This window comes from Cuculus canorus, chromosome 4 (genome assembly GCF_017976375.1).
Source record: "Cuculus canorus isolate bCucCan1 chromosome 4, bCucCan1.pri, whole genome shotgun sequence".
NCBI lineage: Eukaryota > Metazoa > Chordata > Aves > Cuculiformes > Cuculidae > Cuculus > Cuculus canorus.
This window is the reverse complement of record NC_071404.1, coordinates 27,948,346-27,967,489: the sequence shown is the minus strand read 5'-3', so window position 1 is coordinate 27,967,489 and position 19,144 is coordinate 27,948,346. Positions and strand designations below refer to the sequence as shown.

At 38.7% G+C, this 19,144-nt stretch overlaps 1 protein-coding gene across 3 annotated transcripts in view; it reads left to right on the top strand.

Annotated features, from left to right (window-relative positions):
* GABRA4 (gamma-aminobutyric acid type A receptor subunit alpha4) overlaps window positions 1–18,855 on the top strand; it is a 47,926-nt gene extending 29,071 nt beyond the window's left edge. Inside the window, exons 9-11 of one of the 3 annotated variants that reach the window (XM_054065306.1) lie at window positions 6,752–7,166; window positions 12,570–12,617; window positions 13,268–18,854. In XM_054065306.1, the coding sequence (XP_053921281.1) occupies window positions 6,752–7,166; window positions 12,570–12,617; window positions 13,268–13,344 (540 nt within the window). In that variant the 3' untranslated portion in view covers window positions 13,345–18,854. Of the gene's footprint in view, window positions 1–6,751; window positions 10,114–12,569 lie in introns of those variants that run through there. The other 2 variants (XM_054065305.1, XM_009559967.2) reach the window with 2 other exon arrangements.
* The last annotated feature ends 289 nt before the right edge of the window (window positions 18,856–19,144 follow it).

Genomic DNA, 19,144 nt, shown 5'->3' with positions numbered 1-19,144 from the left:
GATCTGCTATGGATCTAGAAAATGTACTGACCTGCAGCAGTGAACTCTGTTTAAGAAAAAAAATCACGCCAAAGCAGCCCTGGGACTTCGCACAATGTTGCTGTGAAGGTCTGTTGTAGGATGAGGCTGATGCAGGTTTTCCAGAATGTCTGTATATCTAACCCCAGGACTGCTGTGCTATCCAATACTGCGACAGATTAGAAGAATACCTCTGAATTATATTGCAAATACATGGCCTTAGTTTTAAAGTGTACCTCTTTATTAGCCATTGATGATGACTGTGCTTCTTAGTGGCCAGAGGGCCTATGGAGGGGATTTTCAGTACTGAATACTACTGATTCTCTGTTAGCTCAGGCAGTGTGAGCTGCTTATTTTGAATATATATCCCAAGAGGAGGTATCAGTCATAAAAACGATGAAGCTATTTAAAATTGCATAGGCTGATTTAAAGCTGCTATGTAGAACACCAACAGGCTATAGGAAGATGCTGGAGTTGTATAAAGGAGCTAACTGTACAGTGCTGTACCAACACAAAAATTTCTCACATCTTGCAGTGTTCTCAGTGCTTACATTCTTAAATACAGTCCTAGGGGTAAAGTTCCCTGATGCCATGGTGATCACTTTTGCCATTGCTGCATTATCCCCAGGACTTGGCTTGTGACTTCTAAATGATGCTCTTGTTTGGTTTACAGATTCTATGTTGGCCTTATCATAGGGAATATGCACTGTGATTGTTACCAGCTCCTTTTATTCTGTAACAAGATGACTAACTTTGTCAGTTCAGCATTGTACATTGCTGTGCTCATGATCCCCTTCCCATGGATCTCAGCTCAGCTGCTGCACACTGCTTCAGTTCATGCTAAATTTGCAATCACTGAAGTGCAAAATTGGCTTGCTTGTCAAAAACTGGTAATACATACAAAACAATCCACTACTTTATTTTTTGGCTCAAGTCAAGGCTTTTGTAGGTTTAGAGAAAGTTTTAGAATTTCCACATTATGTGATCAGCTGCTTATGGTGTGCAAACCTTGTTAAATATTGAAGACTTTAGATTGACTCATATTTGTGCATCATTTTAGCATTGTAGTAAACAGCAGTATCCATCAAAGTTTAGCTTAGTGGAAAAGCAAATGATCTAAGAATTGATTTTTGGCAATAGAGATGTTGTAGGTTCAGGTTTTTTGGTTTTTTTTCCTATACGTTATGTCATAATCGCTGATCATCAAACTATCTTTATGTCTCATAAAATGGACTTTCTGCTCTGGGACTAGAAAAAGGACATCTTACATCAGGACTTTTTACATAGGAGGAATTTGTACTGATTGTATCTTTCCCCACTTTGGTTATTTTAAAGATAAAAAATATGCAGATTGGCCTGTGATGCTTAAAATTAAAGCAAGATCTTGGTGCTTTTTAATACAGGAAATATTTCAAAAGCTTTTTGCATACTGCATGCTGCATGACAGAATTTGTCTGACAGAATTTGAGTCTCCTCTCGTATATTAGGGCCCCCTGCCTTCCCAGTAGGTTATGCTTATGTGTAGGATGGGAACTTTCTAAATCTCTTGTACTGAGCTTTCTTTTTTTTCCTTCTTAGTTGCATGGACTAATGAAATATTAGTAATCTCTTGTGAAAAAGATAGAAGAGATTTTTGCATTTCGCTCAGACTGGTTGATCTATTGGCTTTGTAAGTGCAGTCGCCTATCTACCTCTGGCATACTATACCTTTTAGTGTTCCTAAGTCAAAGTCTTGGTGATAAATGTTTGAAGGCCCGTGGAGGCCGAAACTTAGCTTTCTCTGTTGCCAATCTTGGCTGTTAAAAATCAAATGGGAGATTGGTGATATAGGTGATATTGGTGATATATTGATATTTATATATGATTGGTGATATATTGGTGATATTGGTGATATAGGTTCTTGGCAATAATGTATCCCAGACTATCACAGAGCCTTAATCAATGAAGATGTCCTACAATTATAACAAATTATATATTCATAGATTATTATCAGATCTCTTGAGAATGTTGTCTGTGCATAGACAAGAATTGTGCTCTGAGATCATCCAGGATTTTGAAACTCTCATTTATAGTGTTTCTGCCAGTTAATATTCAGAGGCTGAATTCTCCTGATAGGATCAATAGCAAGGAAATTTGCTCTTGAAGGAGTATAGAGCAAAACAAAGTACTTACAGCTTCTGGTTTGGTGGTGATTGTGGAGTTGGTTGGACCAAGTCAGAGTGTAAAGCTATATCAAAGGAAGACGTAATTCAAGTAAGCAGCAACTTCTTGTGTTTATAGAAAGGCAATCTTTATCAGTTGTATTAAGGCGGGTGTTGTATGCTGTAATATATTACATTTTATGGTAGTTTCCAGGCTCCCATTTTGCATTCCTGAGCTACAACATTGTAAATGTCTCTCAAAATTCTCACTGAAATATCTCCAGAAAATCAGATCCTTTCTTAATCTAGAGTGAGAATGTAAAAAATGTAGAGTCAGTATTTCCTGCGGAGCCCCATCTGGACTAGCACAGCAGCTCTCTGTTGGCTCAGGATAACCGAGTGGTTTCCTGACTCTTTCCTGAATCTTTCCTTGGATAAAATGCAACACAAGAAATTAAGGGATTAATTTGGCTTCCAATTGATTTTCGTATTTTGTTTCTTGTTTTTGTGCCTCTAAAGTAGAAGCTACTGATAGGCAGCAGATTTGTGTTTCTTACCGTTATTTTCTAGGAGGCTAAGCAAATAATTTTGGGAGGCAGCAAGTGCTTTACATATGCATATAATTTTGTTGGTCAGATTGTCATTATCATAGTATCTTTTTACTGGGAGTATGCACCATAGCTGAAATATCCGTGAAGTGTTTTGCTTAGTATAAACCGAAAGTCACATTTTACAATGTTTTGCAATGTAGTGGTTAACCTGACTTCTGCTGATATCAACAGAATGTGGTTTGTTAAGGCTTGGCTGCGGAATCAGCCTTGTTTAATATTTTTGTTAGTGACTGTGGCACTAATTTTCAGTTGATGTGGAATTGTGAGATAGCATCAGTACAGAGAAGGAATTGACAAATGTAGGAATAAATGAGTCATGTTTATAACATTGCATAGAGGAATATGTAGGGGTCATATGTGTACCACCAATAAGAAGAATTTTTGCTGGAAACTTTTCAACTGGGGAAACTGAAAAGGAGAGACACCTGAGTGCTTTGAAGCAGGAGAATGAGCTGTTGTAATGATATGATCTTGAGTAAGGCAAGCCCCCCAAAAATATATATGAGGTTAGGTGGTGGGCAGTGTGCTAGTGAGGCCACCTTGGCAATGAGTGTGTGTTCTACTCAGCTTTGACAGGGCATAGAGCTTGGTGCTCACCACTCATAGGACGAGTGATATGTGTTAAAAAAGGCTGCCCACCTCTTGTTTTGCTGTTGCACACTGATTCTGCAAAACCTAGTGGGGAAAGGAGCTGGAATGTGTTCCTGTTAGACAGGGCTTTTGGGGTGCGTAAGGTATTGGAGCTAAGCACTGACCCAGGAGATTTTCTGCCTCTGATATTTAAGTTGCTCCCAGCACTGTTGAGTATTGAACATTAACAGTCTGCTCCAGCAGTGGTGAAAGCCCCTGCCTTTCCCTGGGTAATGTAGCATCTTTCTCCACCGAATGTGCTTGTTTCCGGATGCTTCAAGTTCAGAGTTCAATTCAGGAACACTTATCCAAACTATTGCAATGACATTATGAAAGAACAACCAGTTTTCAGTGATATGAGGTCTGTGGAGCACATTAGAAATAACCATTTTGAATTCCACACTCTTGAGTGCTTGGAAGGTGGTTTCTAGAGAACTAAGGAAAAATGTACGGGTACTTTTAGGGGCTTGTTATGCACTGCTCATTTGTGTAATCTTACAATGTTAACTATTTTGGCTTTATGGGTACATTGTAATACTTAGAAGGAAACTATGTTTCTAGCTAAGCTTAAGGTTACTGAAGTATTTGGAAGTTTCATGTATCAGTGGGAAGAACTAGAATGCCCAGCAGGCTTTTAAACAGGTGGTTAGATCATTTGGAAAGTGTAGATAATTTTATTTGAGAATAAATACTGTAATGGGGCATGAGTAGTGGATTAAATAGCAAACGGATCTTATTTGGTCACTTAGATGACAGCCAGAGTGTGGGAGGAGGAGGTATTACACACACATATCAATGGAAAGAAGTTCCTACAAAAGAAACGGGGACGACTGGCGATTGAGAGGGAGTCTAACTGACTTACCAGTGTCTGTGGTTGAGGGTGCACAAAAGCGAAGAATACTGAAGTGGCTGTTGAAAACAGGTGACAGTACAAGTGAGCAGGAGCATTTAAATGGTGCCTCTGTGAATTACACTTCATTCTTTGTTCTACTTTTGGGACCATTCTTTCATGGTTGCACTTTGAATGACTGAAGATCTGGTACTTGTATTCTCCAGCAGCACCACCTCTAAGCTGCTGGTCTAATGTAGGCAGAGAGCAGAAGGGAAGCAAGATGTTTCTTGGTTCCAGTGCAGATCTACTTTACAGACCCTGTCCCGGCCTTTGGGCCTTTGCTCCCTGGACCTGCTTGAGAGCTTTATGATGGGAGAATCTTGTGCAAAATCAAATTGTCCAAGGATCTGCATGTAGAAGGTAAAACTTGCCTCCTCTCATTGACTCTAGTGCCAACTTCTCCAGAGCACAGAGCTGTGGTTTTAGGCAGTGAACATCAATGACTTGCATTTAGCTTTATAAGCATCCAAGTAACATGCAGTACTCCATGAGGTATTACCAAGTCTCTGGCAAATGCACTCCTGTCCTTGTTGCACTTTAAAATTTCAATTTAGCAGTCCTGAAAGCTGGGTTACTGACAACTGTAATGTGAAAGTATCCAAATTGCACCTGTGTGTACTTCTGAACTTCCCGAGCAGTGACTCAGGCTTCTCCTTCAAACAGTGCAATTAGTATTTCTTTCAGGAAATACCAGTTTCCTCTGGTGTTTATTCCAGTCCTCTGCTTCTCTGGAATACAGATGCAGAAAGAAAAAAAAAAAAAAAAAAGGATTGACACACTTCTCTGCAGGAAGGAAAACTGGGAAACCTAAAAGGGATTCTTTGATGTATCAACTATGAGCTGGGAAACACACCAGCCATGAACTGGCATGTGGCTGTGGATGCTTCAGGTAAATACAGGCCATCAAAATTGTCAGTGACTTATACTGTGATTAACAGGATTTGGGCAGCATTCTGGCAGTATTTTTTCAGATTTTTTTTTTCATCTCCCATTTCTCTGTTTCCTTGAGCAAAACAGCTAAGCACCTCTGATACAACAGACAGATATGGTTGTCACTTTTCTCACTATTTAAAGTACTAATACCTTGAATAACACCTGAGTTTTCTGCATTGCTCCTCTGGCACTGAAGTGGAGAGAGTTGCTGTTGAATGAAGAAGAGAAGAGAGATCACTGCCTACTTTCTCTCAATTTAGTTTGCGTGGTGAACTTTGGCAGGGTTCTCTGTCAGGAATGAAGGGAAAGTGAGCCAAGGACAGTATCTGTGATGCAGAGCTATGTTTGTGAATGGTATCATTAGAGAGGTGCAAAATGTGATTTTCGGTATGTAACAAGTGATTGTTTGGTCCGGCCTGTGTTTAGACGTGTATTGCCACTGTTGAGTGTAGGTATTCCTATCTGGCATTAAATCTTTGTCTTTTAGAAAGCAGTGAGTCTTTGCACAAAGTATATTAATGTATTGTATCTAAAGCCTTATAGATATTTATATTTAGATATTGTAGATATATATATTTATGTTAGATATAATATGTCTTATATTATATTTTAGGTGGAAGGATGAAGGTCAAAAGTCTGTTCTTCAGGTACCTTTCCAGAAGGAGATTCAGGAGATGTTAGGTTTCCTCTTAAATGCAGACAAGAAAGGCAGAGCCTGAGTCCACTCTTAGAAGTCAGTAAAATATTAAACTGTGCTGGATTTCCCATCTGTACTTCCTTATCTGAGTTTCAGTTTCTCATCCAGCCTAATAAGTACTATTTGGCTTAAGTATATCTTTCAGAATGACATCCAGACTTGCCTGAAAGCATCAAGTAATGGAGAATTCACCACTTCTCTTGTTAATTAATGGAAAGGAGTAGTTGATGAAAGACTGATTTATTCAGTGTTTCAGTTGCAGCTGGAGAAGAAACAGTGCCTTTGTTTCTGAAAGAGCAGTAATGTGGTAATTTGGTTTGGTAATACTTGCATTTCAATATCATCTACTTTAGAAGACAGACTAGAGTTCTGAATATATGGTAGTTAAATTTCTGGAGATATAAAGCAGAAATATACCATTATGGCTGGTAAGTTGTGTCTAGGATGTTTTTATATCATCAGAAAAATAGGTAAACATCAGAGAATTTCGTTTTGAGCATGGGTCTTGGAAAAAAAAGCCCAAGTCCAACCCAAGAATCCTGGGCCTCATGATATTGAGTTTACATAGGTACCACATCACATGGAATATGATGATGCATCAGATGTGTTCACCCTGGTATTCCAGCCACAGGTAAAAGGAACTTTTGTTTATCACTTAATATGCTATTAAATCTGTTTTCATGAGCACGTGGTATCTTGTGCTTCAGGATCAAGCTATTGGTTATATTTGTGAGTATTACTCTGATAGTGCTTGATAATAAAGTTTCCATTGTTTCTGTTTAAGTGTTTATTTTAAGAATGACTAGCATATTTTTTTGTAACTTTGCAGAGTACAGATGCCAATTCAAATGTGAGGAAAAGAACAAATGCCACAGTACAGTCTGAAGCCGATGGTGGGAGCCGAATTGACACAAGGCACAGCTCCATCCAGCCTCCCTCTGTAGCTCAGGGGTCTTCTGACATTACACCCCACTCCCTTTCTGCATCAAGCCCCAACCCTTTCACACGCATCAATGCATCAGAGACTTTATCTTCTGCAAGAGCTACCCCTCCTGCTCCTCCTTCTACCCCAATTTTAACTGGATTTGTATCCCAGCATGCCACAGCTGGATCCCCTTCCATTCAGCACTTGCTTGGATCTAGACTGGAGCAGATTCAGACCACCACACCTAACACATCAGGAGCATCTGCAAAGCCATCAGCTGTCACACCACCTGCTCCCCCTGCCTCCCACTCTGGCACGAGTAAGATAGACAAATATGCACGCATTTTATTTCCTGTTACCTTTGGAGCATTTAACATGGTCTACTGGGTGGTGTATCTATCCAAGGATACCATGGAAAAATCAGAAAGTCTAATGTAGTTTTGCTGCTATGTAGTAGTTCCTAAATTATACTCACATTTGATGCAGAGTTTCTTCTTTTGAAACTATTTAAAAAGGTCAATACTTATTATTTATAAAAGCTGTGTGCTACTTTCCCGTTGTAAAGGCTGGAGTTATTAGGGATAGTTAGTTAACTCCTATCAGAGTAATGGTAACAAATTCGTCTTCCTCCCTTCAGCTAGCAGTGAACCATCACTCTCTTCGGACAGACTACTCTAGCTACACAAAGTTTGCCTTTGGAAGGAATGTGCACCAGAAACAAATCAAAGGCAGAGGTGCACAGCTGTACAGTGGAACACATCTTGACTGCTAGGAATATGCATGTTGATTATCATAAATCCCTTAGGCACTCAGCACTGCTCTCTGGACACAGCGTTGCATTTTCTGAGTGCAAGGCCCATGTCCTGAATATTTTGACAGTGCTTGCTAGAAAAGGACTTTTCCTGCTAAATTAACTATGGCAGAAGGGAAGGGCAGTGGGAGGAAATGAACAGTGGAAAAAAAGAGAAGAGAGTCCAGCCTGGGAGAGTGCAACTCCAGTAAAGTTATGCAAAGGAGTTGTAGAGCTCCGTATATTTTTACTAAGCATTATTTTGCATTGCAGCCTGGGAAATCTCACTGCAAAATAAGATTGAGTGAGCCTTGTAAAATCTGAAATCTGATGTAATTCTTGAAATTAGAGGTTTTTTGTTTTGTAAGGTGATCTTAAATGTATGATTCTTCTTTGACCTTGCTGACCAGCTTAAGTGAATTTTCTTAAATCCTAAATTGCATCTGTTGTGGCAGAGGAGGGTCAGGCCGAGTGTTCAACGTTTTATTGGAATTCTTTAATTTTTCCATTGGATGCTTTTGGGTTGGTGGTTTTGGTTTTATTTTTAATTATTTCTTTTCCCCATAGTTTTCAGTCATACCTCTCTGATTTCTTTTGTAAATGTGTTCCTTTCCCCCCTTTTATTTATTGTTCGAGTCAAGTTAAATTTTCAACACAGTTTTAAAAGTGGCTTCAAAATTAGGCAAAACAAATATTCCTATGCTTTGATTAATGTGGCTATGGCAAATCTTTGAGTGAATGAGAAACACCCTTTTGGGAAGTAAAACTGTGACGTAAACAAGAAAAGAAAGTTTCTAGGTGGAACCTGATGGGAACATGAGGCTTATGTATGGTCCATTTGTTTCGCTTACACTATAGAATAGATAGGTGCTTTTGTTAGGGGTTCAAATTGCAGTATACAAGCAAGCAACGTGGTTAAATAATAGAACAATTTAAACCGAATAGGAATCTCAATCAGAAATGTTCTTTTCACCAGAATGGGTGAAGATATGCTGGCAATAAATCTAAAAATGTTTGCAGATCCATCTGGCAAGGCAAATGCTTAGCATTTCTGTGCAGGTGACAAGTGAAAATCAAAGGCCAAATTCTCAGTTGTGATCTGGCTGTGCCTTTAACAGATCTGAGGGCTGTCAAATTGCCTTTCATTGGAGTAAAACTTAGCTTCAGTTGATTGAAATAGCAGATTGCTAGCCCGTCGTCAAAGTGTTATGCTGGAGGGCAGCTCAGGTGGGTGTTAGTGATCTGTGTCCAAGTAATGATCAAGTGATTGATGGAGACCACAAGCAGCTGGGCTAATTGATGACATGCGTGAGACTGCCCTAGACTATAATAAGATGAGAATCAAGAGTAAAAAGGTCCTAGAAGCTGGAACTATGTCTGTATCTCTGTGCCTCTTTCTGTCTATCCAAGCGTTGTTGCCAGTTCATGGCTGAGAATCTGACCTTTAGCTTACAGGACCTGGGACATTGCAAGAGTTGTGTACTGCAGTGTGTAGCCTGGATCCCAGGCTGCTATTTCATATATAGCATTGGGCTGTTGACGATAGAATGCACAGGATGTGGGAATGTTTTACATGACTTCATTGTGATTAGTGATATAAACAGTAATCTTAATCTTTGTTTACTGAAGTGATCCTCTCAAGAGACCAGATATGGTCCTTTTCTTATTACCGTTTACATGCAGAAGAAGCCTGAGCTTACAATACTCTTCAGAAAACCATTACACACGCCATGCACAGAACTGGAAATGGAGAGTCCATGTAAGATGTCTAACTGCAGTAGCTGGCCTCTTTAAATGTATCTCTAGGAGCTGTAGCTGCTTCTTCCCTAATTTGGTCACATTATTTCAGGTTGTCAGATTAGAATATTATTTTTTAAGCCAGAGAAAACACAGATAATCCTCTCTGAATTATTCATCGTAATTGCACAAGTGATAAAATATTTCTAGTACGAGGAACAATGGCCTTTTGTGTGTTGAGAAACAGTGTTTGCACGAGAAAATGCTGAAATTTTTCTTTACTTTCCTCTATGATGAAAACCAAGGATGTTTTCTTTCAGGCAGAGCTTTACATAATTCACTGGAAACAGCTGTCTCTTCCCTCCACCCATCCCCATATACTGATTGTATAATAAGCTTTTTTATTGCATTGTTCAGTAGGATCAATGCTGGTTCAGGCTATTTCATCAAGATCGATCTAAGTGTGCTGCTTGGTTTCATTTGTAGTCATTCCTGTTTCATTTCAAAGGCCTACAAGGAGTAAAAAAGGATGGCAAAAAATAATATATTGCAAATATTTACTTCTATGCTTCCATTTTGTAACAAATTTTTAATGTTACCACAGATTAAAAAAAATCTGGTTTTAATCTGTCAGTTTATTCTTAAGTACCTTCCAACACTTGTATGGCTACATTCCAAATGAGATCTAAAAAAACCCCCCTCATTATGAGTCTAGGACTAATTTATTGTACTGTGCTGTGTTTTTCTATTACAGCATATGAAGCAATTAACATAACTAGCTTCCCAAAGTACCTACAGACAATGTAAATAGGAATTTATTGTTAACAGTGATTCTTCATTATATTTAATCTCCTCGTAGAGTGATTAGAAACAGTAAAAAGCCTACAGTATACTCAGTAATACTGGCAGGTTCTGAATACTGTAGTTCAGAAGCACAAACAAAGCCAGGAATATGCTAAATATACTGGCCCAAATGTTGAATACTGGTAAATAAAATCCTAAGGGAGAGCATTGCAGGTGTCAGTTCAGTGACCAAATGGCTTACTGGGAATGATTTTCACTGACATGAACTCTACAGAGGCTATTTTTATTTCTTTTCTATTGGCCTTGTTGAACAGTCTTTTTCTTCACAATACCATAGTGATTTCAAACTAACCAAACACTTCAGATAAGCATCTCTATCAATACAAAACGAAAGCGGATAGAAAACCAAAAAATGTTACCAGGACACAGTGATAGCTCCCCGCTGACTGCTGTTTCCTCAGAGACATTGTTACGAACAGCAAAACTCCCACAGATTGCAGTGTTGCAGCCCTGAGCAGCAGCACAGTCATTTGAGAAAAGCAGTTAAAAACTCACTTCAGGAAGATTCCTTTCACAGGAACTGAAGTGTGTGTTACAGTCAACTGTGAACAAAGTCAAATTTCTGTCAGCCCTCTGCTAACAGGTTTCACTATGATTGTAAAATTGATGAAGGCAAGCAAGGTGGCAAACCTAGACCCCAGCGCTCCATCGTGACCTGAGCTTTGGGAGTTTACCAGCAGAACTGGATTTGTTTCTTTTATAAAATGAACTCATCATCTTCATTAAATGGATTTTGGTAGTGCATTCCTTCTCTCATGTGTCTTTAAAGGGAAAAAAGTTGATTTTGTAAACTCATCCACTCTACATTACCCGGTGATCAAATAAGTAGACTATATGATAATTGAATGAAAGAGGTAAATAGTTTAATAAAGAATATTACTAGAACTTTTCTGTTAATGGGAGCTAAAAGTTATTGATTACGGAGTGTTCAGGTGTAGCTTTGGCATCTCACAAATTTTGTCACTCAGGATGGACCTTGCAAAAATACTGGGGAAATCGAGTGACTGTATTTAATAGGAGTTGGTTAACCATTATTTCCACAGGAAAGTGAATTAACTTAGCTTTTCAGTATGCACAGTGTTCTGTCTCTTTTCACTCTCTTGTGTACTCCCTGCATGTCATTTGGCTGCATTGTACCTTATGCTGTAGTACCACAGAAGAACATCACTGTACAGTGTGTATTTTTCCAGTTTACCTGAAGCCTAACATTCCCATCTCTCTTGTACTATTGGAAGTACAGGGAAGGCTAGAATGGAAGAAATGACTGCAGAAGTTGTGTAAGAGATGGGTAGTGGCTTTGTGTGACATTTTGACATGGGTGCTACAGGAGATTTCCTAGGAAAACCATTCTCTGTGTGAGAAGATATAACATTGTTTGTGCTGCAGGACACTCTCCCCACCAATCCCAGTAGATTCTAAGAGATCTGTATAGAAAGCAGAATACATCACTTTGCACACTGGGCTGCAGAACACTTTCTTGACCCAAAAGATTTAGGAGGAAAGAGATTCTGGTGGGGTTTTTCCCTGTCTTCCTGAGACTTGCCAGGCGTGGCTGCAGGAAACTGCTAGGTGCAGCGTGGCTAGTGCTGTTGGGAACTGCAATATATGGACAGCTAACAAAAATTTGCCCTTGAATTTATTTAATGATAACATTGAATAATGGATTAGGAAAATGGCAGTTGTAGTGTTGAGAAGCCTAGGTGAAGTATAATGTTTAATGATGGTATTCATAAAGCCAAGGATGATCAAGTTTTAGAAGTACTGCAGAACAGCAGAACTATGCAGCAGTAAGTTTGTGGCAGGCCAGTGGAAAGCCAGGAGAAGGGGAGGTGCTTCTTTTCCTATTCTGATGAGCATAAAGCACTACAGCATAAAGTTGGAGGAGCAAAACTCTATAAATAAAAGTATCTTACTCAGTGAAAATCCAACGGATAAATAGCCTTGTGGAGTTCAGCATTAAACTACCATGCCTACCCACTTATTCTACTCCCTAAAACCAAGGAAAAAATCCAGGAATAATATAAACCAGTTAAGTGGTAATAGTATCTTTTTCTCCCTGGATATTTGTGTGGGTTTTTTTCATTTGGTTGGTTTGGTTTTGATTTTGTTTTTTAAGGCCTTATATTTCTTTCACTATGTGATTCCAATGTAAGTTATTTATATTGATATTTATATTTATATTGTTGTGAGGACCTGTGCTGCTATCCACTGAAATCAATATGTGGTTTTCATTAACTTCAATACACTTTAAACAGGCAGTTTGCTGGAAGGAAAAATGCACCATTTTGAAAGAGTCTGGTATGCATTAATTTGTACGGTCTTCATTCATAGGTCTCTCCTCAGAGTCAAGATGTGGTGCTTTTGGAGAATATGAATCTGGTGAGCAGTTTCAGCATGTCCTGAGTAAATCAGATTCTGAAAGTAAGCTTTTGCCACATTCCAAGCAAGTGAGAGTAGTGTGAAGTACAGACCACTCTGACAAAGATCTATCTCTCTTTGCTAATATCATGTACCGTGTTCTTAACTGGAGGAAATGAAAAATGCTATCACTGTAGAACTGGTAGACTTTGTAAAACATACTTTGTTTTCACATGAACTAGACTATATGATAGGTACTTATTTCAGAATTGACTGGCATTGCTTTCTAGTCCATATTTTTGTGCATCTACAAATCTCCCTCAGACTTCCTTTTATAATGTTCCCTTAGAAAGGACTTCAAAGCAAACCAGTTACTATCCACAGCATTCACTACATTTTTTGGTCATAATTCTATTTTTGTTTTCTTGTGCAAGAGAAACAGACTGTGATGGCTTCTTTAAAATTAAAAAAAAAAAATAATAACATCAGCAAAAAAAAATAAAAAGCCTTGGAGATTCCCTTTTTAGAAAAGCATTCAAACTCCCATCAATTATTGAATGCTTTTTCAATAACGGCATAGTTTTAGCATTTAAAAATATGAATGTGATCACAGCCTGGATACATACGTGTATATGTATCCATTCAAATAATATGAATTCTGTGAATTGTAGGGAAGGCAGGCTCAAGACACACATATAAGCAGTCTTGTTCTGAAGGAGTACTTTTCTGGATAGAAAGCATTGTCTAAGGTAGGTAATTTCTTTATTATTAAATTCATATCTCTATGTTCAAGAAAAAAATCCTGAGGAAAAATACTGTACTGCTGAATTAACCCTCAACTAGCACAGCGATCTAGGTTATTTCCGTGCTGGTTTTGATCTCCTTCAACATTTGCTGTGTGGTTTTGTGAATATAGTATCCACATTGCTGTTAAGTGAAGTAGCATTCTACGGATGATCTGATGGCATAAAGAAGCATTTAAAGAAATAATCATTATTTGTGAATATGTTTTATCCTTGGAAAAAACTCAGCTGGAGGTTGGTAGAAGAAGCTGGTGACAGTACAAATGAAGTACTTGGCTGGACTTCTGAGCTTGCTGCATTAAAAAATTTAGTCACACACAACTTTGTGTTGCTCATCATCTTGTGCTGGTGGTTCATCTTATGGTAAGTAAAAATGCACGAGGATGGAGAACTCAAAAGCCAAGAACATGTACAAGTATTTCTTTAAAGTGCTTTCAAAGCATGAGAGAGCTGAACCTTATTAATAACAGTAATACAGTTACAAACTTGAAAATCTCCCAATGTTCTAAAATTTACCACATCATCAAATGAATAATAATGTACTTTTCTGTATGTATCTGCATTTTGGTTTATATTAATTTGTGGCAGCATTCTCTGGCACCACACCAGTGGTAAAGATTTGAGGAGTTTTGGATAGTAAGACTTTTTGTAGCATTATGTGAAAATATAATTTTGTTTCATAGATGCATGTCTTTTCAGATCAGTACCAGCAGCACATTCATGGTGGAAACGAATCCATTTCTGTAAAATCCTGTCCTGAAGTAATTAACCCATATTTGAAGGGCTCTTGAAACAGATTGGATAGGGCAGGACTTCAGGGCATGTTTGCTGTAAGAGGCTTCTGGATTGGATATGGTCTGTGTCCTGCCAACCTCTGAAGCAGTCTGCACCAGACAGATCACAAGCAGAATACATGATTTTTGTTGTTGGGGTTTTTTTTCCTCTTTCCTCTTTTTTTTTTTTTTTTTTTGTGTTTGTTTGTTTTAAGACCATGATTACTCCACTGTAAAACTGTTTTACTGTGGAATGTAGTGCTCCCACCTTCTTCCTTGCTGTCTTGCTTTGTGTAGGGAGAAGTTATGTGATCATGGTGAGCTGTTTGAAATAACTTGTCTAGCTAAAAGGCAAGTTTGTCTTGTCTTTTGGCTGCTTTGTAGCTAGTAGGATCGATTCTGTGATCTGTCTCCCTGTCTTAGTGCTGGTACAAAGGAGGGGGTGAGGAAGCTGGGACTGGTATTTTGAGCTGGGTTAGAGCTGATGCGAAACCACAGCCTGAGGATTTTTATCCTGCCTCCACTGGATTTAAAACAGAGGCGCTCTCAGGCTTTCTTGAGCCTCAGGTGCCCTCTGTAGTCATTTTTCCTCTACAAAGGTGATTTTGTGAGTTACATCAATGACAAATAGAGAAAAAAAAATAGGCCAGACAGAATTTATGAAGGAGCCCAAATCAATGAAGTTATTTGAAGAGAGAGAAAAGGAAGAGAAGAGCAAACATGAGTAAGGATGAAAAATTAGGTTTCTTGCTGCCAAGCAGTTATTTTAAGATATGTCCTATTAGAGGTACTAGAACAGCATCTGGCAGGAAACAGCCTAGAAATAATTATTTCTTCATTATAAGTATAATGAGAAAGTAATAAAGAAAATAATTTTCTAATGTCCTCTTAGAAACATTTGTATTCCATTGATGTTGTCATTAAAAAAGAGTATTTTCATCATCATCCAGGAAGAATTAGGTGACAGAATGGTAAAGGAAAAAGATTGAGTTTTATCATTACTGTTTCCCTCCGTTTTACAACATTTCTCAACCAGAAATTTAAACTGTAACATTTATTTCAGTCTTTCTGGGACTGTATATATTTAATTTTCAGTAATGAAGCACTTCGAAACTTTTAACATTTAAGTTGCTTTATTTTTGAGAGACTGAATACAGAGATTGCTGCCTCTGATTTAGAACAGTTATAGAAGGGGAAAGACTGACTCTTTCAGGGACTGCAGATCTTCTATTGGATTAAGCCACTTACAAAAATACCCCCTAAATTTCTTTCCAAGTAGGCAGCCGTGGCACCAGCTGAGTCAATGTTGAATTCAACACCAACTGTAAATCCTGCCTCAGGATCAGCATAGTTAATCTGCACTAAGATTTCTGATTCTGTGATTAGAGAACTGGAAAGATGTGAGCCAGCAGCTGCTGCCAGCTGGGATGCATCCACGTTGCTGTGCATCCAAGATGCAGTGTGGGAAATTGGGGTCCTCAGAGCACTGAGGCTGGGGTGGAAAATGCTTTATTGGAGTACAAAATAGGGCAGACTGAGACTGAAGAAAACTCTTCCTTCAACTCAGCATTGCTGATACTCGCTGTAACAGCACTGAACGTCCCAAAGGCAGACCAAAGTGTATTGCATGTCTGCTAGGTGTTTTGATACGGAGAGTGGTGGGAGCTATAAATACATCTATGGTAATAAAACAGCATGCTTAGTACTGCTGCCTGCTAAGTACTCACAGTCTCATGCCGGCAGTTTGTGGGCCTTCCAGAAGCAGAACTGGATCACTTACTTTTTTGTAGGTATAGTCTTTATGCCCCTACTACTTCTGCTATAGCTTAAACATTTTAAAAGGGTTTTTCTCTTTGGTGTGCGTTACTCCATTTGAGGAAATTGAGGAAAATTAGGCTAAATTTTTCTCTAGTTTTGTTTGTTCATTTTTTTTAAAAAAGGTTTCCTCACCTGCACACATGGAAATCACAAGCTCTGTTGCAAACTTTGGGAAGGTAGCAAGCTCTTCTAAGCCTTTTTAAGGAGAATCTCTATGATTATTAAAAGGCAGTTTTTATTTTTAAATATAATCTCTCATTTGGAGAGTAGTTACAAATTTTAAATGAGCTCCGGCCTATTGAATTATTTTCTCTGTACTGAAAATATGAGTTTCATTTGTAGCTATTTCCCTTAGGAAAATAAGACACGCTGAATGTAAGGTAGTCAATATATGTCATGTTGGGAAAGATGCTTAGCTGTGTGGTATTTGGTAGCCATTTCATAAATACATGGATTGTATTCTTTTTCTTTGGAGAATATGAAGATCATATGTAAAGAGAAAGTGGGAGGATTTTGTATAGAGATTTTAAAAAGCTGCTTCTCACTTCCTATCTGGATATCATATGCATAAATATAGTGAAATCAGCTAAGAGAAAATGTGAGTAAGAGAAAAGACCTTCTATGTTCATCGTGCTCTCAGTTGTTCTTACTAAGTACTTAACAGCTTCTGTGTATGCTTTCAGGTTTTCCCTCTGCTGTGCCATGGAGGAAGTGCAGAAGGCAATGCCTTTTTAAAACAAGACCTTGGGATTTTTAGGTTCATCAGTCCAATCAGGAGAGCACTCAGTCAGTGCTGGCCTTGCTGAGTTAGGAACGTGATTTTGTAGGTCTAAATTCAGTCATGGTGGAGCAATCTGTTCAGTAGGAGAAGGTATCCCAGTTCTGAGTAAAGAACTGCTGAGGCTGGAGACCATTAGGACTTTTGCTGAGGTAAGATGCGAGTTGAATTAGACTTAAGAATTGCTCATTAGCTATTTAAAACTTCCTAGATGTACAATCTAAACACATGCCTTAGCGTGTCCTGCTACTTTTGCATGGTTTTGATTCATTCCAGGCCAGTTAGTTGCTTTGGTCCCTTGCCTCGTGGCTGAGTTGGGCAGGGCAGCAGCTACTGAGGTGGTGTGGAATCTTCATGCCTTCCCTTGAGCTGTGGGTTCTCTCCACACTGAGCATCACCCAGGTGGACAGCAGAGCCTGGGCAAGGACATGGTGCATGCCCGTGCTGGTGGCAGATGAAACCTGACAGTCAGGCAGAGAAGTGCAGTGTGGATAGGGTTGCAGTCCTGAATCAGTGGTCTTAAAATATTGCTCTGTGGCTTTCAAGATCCAGTGAGTGCAGTAGCATAGAGTACTTTCAGTGCTTGAAATGTCAGGAGTAGAGCAGACAAAAGCTTTCCTGTTTTCCGGATTTTCTGAATGAGTGCTAGCTCTGCCAGCCCAATCATACTGTGTGCTGCTGTGGCAAGAGCCGTTCAGCTTGGAAGCGCATTAGGAGTGTTGCATCACTAGCAAATACACAGAGCAGTGACAGTACGTGAAAAGCCTGGATGCAAAGGGAGTGTTTACTTGGTGGTAATAAGTAAGCCATCTGATGGTTACATTGAGTTCCTGTGTTTCTCCTCACCTTTACCTTCTGCCAGTGACTCCCTGTCCTGCCAGTTCTGATAGTTCAAATTGCTGAGGCACTTCTGTGAGCTGTTAAAGTTGGCTGATCTAACAGATGATGTGGAATATCCTTTCTCTCACTGTCTAAACTGACAGTGGTCAGAGAAGCAGGCTGAGAGATACTAACTTCTGTACTAATTTAAAATGCAATTGTTGTACCACCTGAGGAACCAAAAGAAAGCTGTGTGTCATTTTTAAGTTGAAAAAAATAAAATAAAGAGCAAGAAGACAGTATTTACTAGTATTTTAATTAACTGTAAGCTTTTCCTGTGAAGACCTGTCTATTGCAACTAAAGCATTTCTGTTTAGGCTTAGACATTTTAAGAAATACTCCCAGTGAAAAATATGAAGCTTTTTGAAGTTTTTTAATCTTTGTTTCCTGTAAAGGCCATGGCATGCAGAAAATACACACTAAAGCAGGATAGTACACATACTTCTTTAACACCCTGTTAGGAAAGTTCTAAATCCCCTAACTTCTTTTCCAATAATTTAATACTTGCACCATATATGACTGTCCTAGATGCATGTTCAAAGAGTTTCAGTGCCATACCAAATTCTGATATTTATCCCTTTGTATTGACTCATACATGGGGACAAACTGAAATGGAATCAAAGCAAGGGAAGCCTTGGAGTTGAATTAATTTATGCTATTCTTCGTGCACATTTTTGTTACATGGAACAATGTGGCTGGGAAGATTGGAAGAATCAGAGGATAACTAAATTATTTGAATGGATATATTCAATGCTGGTCACCTGACTATACTAACAAACTTAAAAGGTGGTTTGATAGCTGTCAATTTGTTCTGCTATTGTGCAGCTTAACTGTTACCTTCCTGTACTATGAACATCTATGTATTTGGAAAATAAATCCATCTTGGAAGAAAGATTGTGCAAAAAAATTGTTCCTATTATACTCCAGTGTATATTGCTGATGTCAAATAAAATACAATTGTGAGAGTTCTTAACCAGTTGTCTTTCTAATTGTGGCCTAAAGCAGGAAGAAGAAGGAGTATAAATAAAATTCTTTGGTACGGGTACTCCTGCAATTACTGCTGGAACAGTAATGTTAGCTTATGATTAGGACAACTTGCTGCTTTATATATGAACAGATAAAGGAATGGGTTTCATCAGCTCTGTAATGAATGATAATCTGTTGCATAATTTATTAAGATGGCTCACCAATCTACTGATGTATTATGTCCACGTGTGTCTCACTATGTTAACAAGCTAAAAGCTAAATAAATTGCTTTGCATTTCTTACAGCACCAGAAACAAATAACACACATACTGGCAGCACCCACTTTGTTTATTCCCGTGAGGTAATATGGCAGTACCTACTTCTTGCCTCACCTGCCAACAGGCTACTTGCCAGCTTCCCTGCTTCATTACATGACTTACAGCGATTTTCTGGTATTCTGTCCTTGGGCCTGGTAAAGCTTCCATGCATTAAAAAGCATAGTCTTGCAAACCCCACATTTCATTAAGGATG